The sequence below is a fragment of the Melozone crissalis genome, unplaced genomic scaffold (assembly GCF_028551555.1).
Source record: "Melozone crissalis strain CALT ecotype California unplaced genomic scaffold, PUWL_Pcris_2 ptg000034l_1, whole genome shotgun sequence".
NCBI lineage: Eukaryota > Metazoa > Chordata > Aves > Passeriformes > Passerellidae > Melozone > Melozone crissalis.
The window spans coordinates 5,204,562-5,210,630 of NW_026535812.1; the positions used below are offsets into that span (position 1 = coordinate 5,204,562).

General features: G+C 52.7%; 1 protein-coding gene across 1 annotated transcript; it reads left to right on the top strand.

Moving 5' to 3' along the window:
- The first annotated feature begins 1,069 nt into the window (after positions 1 to 1,069).
- On the top strand, positions 1,070 to 3,951 carry LOC128941127 (aquaporin-12-like). The gene is given in 6 exon segments (XM_054283076.1): positions 1,070 to 1,126; positions 1,128 to 1,163; positions 1,165 to 1,236; positions 1,238 to 2,000; positions 2,824 to 2,940; positions 3,770 to 3,951. Coding segments are annotated over 6 exon segments (1,227 nt in total).
- Positions 3,952 to 6,069: the final 2,118 nt, after the last annotated feature.

Sequence of the window (6,069 nt, forward strand, 5' to 3'; positions counted from 1 at the left end):
GGTTTCTCCTGAGAAACACAGGAGGAGGGAGGGGAGGTGGAAAGAATTGAGTTGGATTGTGATGTTGGGTATTTTATGGTTGGTTTTGCAGTAGCTTTGACCAGCACTTTGTTGCTGCCAGAGGTCAGTTTTCTTGAGGACAAAATTACTAATTTATGAGACTCTTCAAGAATATTTCATCTTCTGTTATTCAGGCTAAGTCATTAGTTCATTTGGGGTGGAAGATGGGTGCTTGTCTCACCATCTGGAGGGTGAATTGTGGCAAAAAGAGTTAAAATGGGAGAAGTTCTGAGGCAGGCTGACCAAAAGGTTTGGGGAGGAGAGGAGGGCTTGGATGGTGGGTGGCTGGCAGCTGCTCCTTCTCCTTGCCCAGACCTCCCGTGCATGGTTCCCAAAGCCAGGGCTGTGAGCAGTGATCACTTCCCAAAACCTCTGCAGGGTGGGCACTGGGGGCTGGAAAGGAGTGGGGAGGGATGAGAGGAGGAGGGTGCTGCAGGGGGATGTGCTGAGCTGTGGCCTTCACAAGCACCCCCACAATGTCCTGCCAAAGGCTGTTGAGGGAGAGGCTCCAATGCACTTGAGGCATCTACTCTTGCTTTTCATGCCTTGGGCTGCACTGCTGGAACCACCTTGAACTGCATGAAGAGCCTCATCCCTGCCCAAGTGTGCTTCAAACCTGGGTTTCATTGTAATTTCTTTTCTAAATGACTTGCAGGGAAATAAAATGGCCCAAATCAAAGCTGTTGGCTCTGTGTGCGTGACAGGACACAGTGAGAGGAGCTGGGTTACCTGCCAGCACTGCCTGCCCTGTAGGGATGGCAAATGTGGGCTCAGAGTGGTGACACTTCTGCTGATCAGGGAAATGACCCAGAAGATGCATCATGTGTTGTTTACCATGGAATCCCAGAATGGTTTGGGTTGGAAGGGTCCTTAAACCTATTACTTTCCACCCCTTCCATGGGCAGGGACACCTTGCACTATCCCAGGTTGCTCCAAGCCCCATCCAATCTGGCCTTGGACACTGCCAGGGATGGGGCAGCCACAGGCATTGGAGCCAAGCAGAAAGCAAATGAAGTTTTTTGTTCCTTCTGGAAGAGCTGTCAGCTGTGGGGAGCCGCTGTGGGCTCTCAGGTGTGAATGCCAGGGCTGGGGGCTCAGTGCTCAGTGGAGATAACACCAGGATTTGCTGGGACAAACAGCTTGGTGGCTGCTCCAGCTGCTGTGAGTCCAGCAGCTCCCTGTGGCACTGGCATTGTCCCATGGGGGCCACACGTGTGGCCCTTCCCAGGCCTGTCGGGCTGTGCCACGTTTGCTTTTGCTTGGCTTTATAAAGAGGAGGTGCAGGAGCCTCCTCTGCTCCTTGCCAGACTCTGCCCCCAGCACAGCCTTTGCTATGGATGGCTTGAATGTCTCCATTGCTTTTTTCTTCCTGGTTTTTGGGCTGTGCCAGGTGCTCAGGTGGCTTTCCAAGAGGCTGCTGTCCCCTGGGACACATGGCTGCCTTGCCAGGGAATTTGCTGGCTCCTTCCAGCTGTGCATGAGCTGCCTGGAGCTGAGGATGCTGATGGACATCGGCCCCTGGGGTGGTGGCTTTGGCCTGGACGTGGTCCTGACCCTCCTCTTCCTCCTCTCTGCTGTCCACTGCGCCTCTTTGGATGGAGCATCTGCCAACCCAACAGTGTCCCTGCAGGAGTTCCTGCTCCTGGAGTCCAGCCTGGCAGCCACGGGGGCCAAGCTGCTGGCCCAGGGTGTGGGTGCAGGCACAGGCTGGGCTCTCACCTGGCTCTACTGGTCCTGGGAGCTGACACAGCTGCATTTCATCCAGAACCTGATCGCTCCCGAGTGCAGCTCCTCCATCCACACCTCCCTGCCCCACGCTGCCTTCCTGGAGGGCTCCTGCTCCTTCCTGCTCCACCTCATCCTCCTCAAGCTGCGACAGAGCCACCCCCTGTACCGGGTCCCTGCGCTGGCAGCCACTGTCACCTTCCTGACCTACGCAGGTGAGCAGCGCTGGCGTTTCCTGTCCCCAGTCATTTGGAAAAATACCTCATTTGGGGGGGGGGACAGACCCCTGTTTTTCATCTTCCAGGACAGGAGAGGTAGGGGTTAACAAGGTAATGACTGCTAAGGTGTTTGTTTTCTGTTATTTTGGCACTTTGGGCTATCTGGGCTGCTCTTGTATTAGCAGGGTTCCCATTCCAGGGAGGAATGATGAATCTGACTCCATGTTCTTAGAAGGCTAATTTATTATTTTATGATACTATATTATATTGAAGAATGCTATACTAAACTATACTAAAGAATACAGGAAGGATACTTACAGAAGGCTAAAAGATAATAATGAAAACTTCTGACTCTCCAGAGTCCCAACACAGCTTGGCACTGATTGGCCAAAGAGTGAAAACAACTCACAGCAGAATCCAATGAAGCAATCACCTGTGGGTAAACAATCTCCAAACACATTCCAAAGGGCCAAAACAGAGGAGAAGCAAATGAGATAAGAATTGTTTTCCTTTTCTCTGAGGCTTCTCAGCTTCCCAGGACAAGAATCCTGGGCAAGGGGATTTTTCAGATAATATCACAGTGATAGGCTGCAGGTGAATTTTGGCACAGAGCCGTAGCTCAAGACTGGGACCCTTTCCCTGGAACCTCCCCTCCTGCAATCCCCAGTCCTGCACTGAGCTTTCCTGCTTCCCTCAAAGCTCAGGGCCACAAGGATGGGATTTCCCCAGTGTCAGAAGGCAGGCAGGAGGGGTCTCAGCCCTTTGTCAGTGTTCCAGAGGATGCAGTGGGACTGTTGGCCACGTTTCTCTTCCCACACAGCCGGACCGTACACGGGAGCCTTCTTCAACCCTGCCCTGGCCACAGCCGCCACCTTCCACTGCTCGGGGAGCAGCTTCTGGGCCTACATCCAGGTCTACTGGCTGGGGCCCCTTGCAGGTGAGAACTTCCCAGGGGCAGGGGCTGGCATGGGGACAAGGCAGAAATGCTCTGTAACGTGGACCGTTCTGGCAAAGGGCTGAATTTGGATTGCCAGTGGCAAGTGTCACTTTTCATCCTGCCTTGTTGACTCTGGGGTTATCTCTTTGCTATCCAATTTTTTAAAATCCAACTTCTGCGTGGTTCAAGGGCAGAAATTTCCCTGAAGCCAAAGTCTGGGGGAGGTTTAGCAAAGGTGTTTTAGGGCAGTGCCAGGCTGAGCTGTGCTTTTGTCCCCAGCTCCAGCATGGTCATGGGGAGCTGGATGTGTGCTGAGAGTGGAGCCGGGTTCGGGTTGGGCTCTGCTCCCAGATGGACAAGAGGGCCTCAAGTTGCCCCAGGGGAAGTTTAGGTTGGGTATTGAGAAAATTTCTTCCCTGAAGGGTGGTCAGGCACTGGCACCCTGCTGAAGGCAGTGGTGCAGACACTATTCTTGCAGGGATTTTAAAGCCTGGATGTGGCACTGGGGTCATGACCAACAGTGAGGGAATGGTTGGGCTTGATGGGCTCAGAGGACTTTTCCAACTTTAATGATTCTCTGCCAGAAAACTGGGGTGGTTTGTGGGTCAAAACAAGCATTGTTTGTTATGTTAAGGACATAAGAGTGGTAAATTCTGCTTAAAGCAGGAGAATACCAGTCCCTCAGCTCTCGGTGGGGACACTCAGTGGTGCTGAGCTGCCTGTTGGCCATGGTGAAGGTTGTGACAAGGACCCAAAGCCGCTGCTGAGCTGTGGGGAGGGTGAAGATTCTCCCCACAGCGCTTGGAAGGGGTCTGTGCTCTCATTGCAGGGATGCTCGCTGCCCTCCTGCTGTTCCAGGGCAACATCCCACGCCTCTTCCAGAAAAACCTCCTCTACAGCCAGAAAAGCAAATACAAAGTGCCCAAGGCAAAGGTGACCGCGCAGGCGGAGGGCGACAAACCACAGAAGAAGAAGAAAGGAGGGAAGAGCAACGCGGAGCCCCGTGCCTGAGCCCCTCCTGGCCCTTTTCCTGGGAAAGGGTTTCCCGGTGTGGAGGATTTTGCAGCTCGTTCAGTCCTTAAAGCACCACAAAGGAATCCTGCAGGATGCCCCTGAGCTCCTTTGGGAATTGCTTTGAAAGCCTCCCTGGAGAGCCCGAAATGTTTCAAGCCCACACCGCTGGCTCAGAAGGAAAACTCGGAACACTTTTGCATAAATTGCTGGTTGTCTTGTTCTGCCAGGAATCTTACAGAGAGCTGGGACCGTTCCATGGGCAGGCTTGAGCAACCCGGGGTTACTGCACCGTGCAGTGCCTGCAATAACCCCACTGGGTCTCTTGCAGCCCTAAAAACAAAGTATAAGCCAGTAACTGCCTTGGACACTTGGGATGGGGAGGAAACAGGCTTTGGTCTTTTGAGTTATTAATGGACACTGGTAAAAAACTGGTGGGGTTTTGAGTTAAACTTGGCCTGAAGTCCTTGAGTTGCACAGGCTGAACCTGGCAAGTCTTGGAGAGGAATTAAAAATGCTCCAAGGCAAAAGAGTTCACTAGCCACGGGACAACCTGCTCCTCTGGGGATGTGCTTGGCCTGGGTTTTGGTGCTATAAAGCATCAAGAAATGGTGTGCAAAGGAAAAAAAGCAAACCACAAGAGACCCAGGCAGCTGCTGTGCATCCCTGTGCTCTGCTCCATCTCTAGGTGAAATATTCCTAACTATAAAATTACAGTTTGTGGGGAAAAAAAAAATAAATTGCTGTGGTTGGCATTTGAGTGAGTGATGTCATTCCTGAGAGACATCCCTGAAAATGGGAGTCACTGTGATGCTCAAACCACCTCTGCCCTGCCTGCTGCCTGCTCTGGAAAGGGGGAAACACCTCCTGGAAATGGGGATCCCCCCGGGCTGTGCTGGGGCCAGGGCACCCCATGGGAGCTGCACCCTGGGTGACAGCACAGGGACATTGGGATGCTCTGGCTGGCCCAGGATCTCTGCCCTGGATCAGAGCTCCTGACAGGAATCACCTGCTCCTATTTCCTGAGTTGCAAACCGACAATAAGCAAGAGGCACCCAATGAAAACCTAGAGTGGAGGTGTCAGATGCAGGTTTGGTGCCCAGTGTCCAGCCCTGCTCCTCCCTCCCCTCTGCTGTGTCCATGGGGAGACATCCCCAGGGTGCTGCTGGGCCTCTGGGCTGCTCATCCCAGGTGATTTCCTCTGGGATTGCCCTCTGGGGGGACCTGCAGGAACCCCAGACCTCTGACACCATGAGCCCACCCCACATCCCAACAGGAGGAAGGAGGGAAGGGACCAACACAGACATGCACAGATGTGCCCCAGAGATGAAACTTCATGGAACACCCCAAAGGCAAGGCGCAAAATCCCCAAACAGTGTCCTCTCCTTGTGCCTGGCTGGATGCTTGGCACTGCCCCAGGAAGGGCTCTGGGCGCACAGTCTGGCTTTTTTCCTGGTTAAACTGAGCAGGAGACCTTTGGGTGGAAGCTGAAACCTTTGAGACTCTTTGTACCTGCCCCAGGGACACCCTGGGATGCTCAGATCCCCCTGAGCAATTTTTTCAGAACATCTTTTTTTTGGTTGGTTGTTTGTTTCACTTTGTTTTTTGTTTTTCCCCCCCACTTTTCAGGACATATTAGGACACACTCAAATGTTTGGGATGTGCTTCTGGGGCTTTTGGGGAGGTCATTTACTGAGCAGACTGATGTAATTAAGAGGAATTTAAGGAGTGACAGTGACTGTTGTTATCTTTAATTAAGAGGCTGCTTTTCCAGCACGGTAACATCAACGGGGCAGGGATGAGGTGCAGCTGCACAGACAGACAGACTCATTCCCATGCTGTAAATCAAACCTTTTGGGATTTTTTGGGAGAGTCAATCCTGCTGGGATTTTTTTGGGAGAGTCAATCCTGTTGGGATTTTTTTGAGAATAAATCCTGCTGGGACTTTTTGGGAGAGTCAATCCCGCTGGGATTTTTTGGGGGAGAGTCAATCCCACTGGGATCTTTTGGGATCTTTTGCCCACAGCTCTGATGTACAGCTTGGCCCTGTTCTGTCGCACCCAACTGTGGTGCTGATGATTTGGGCTGCCCTCCTGGACCTGCTCCTCGCTGCTGGAG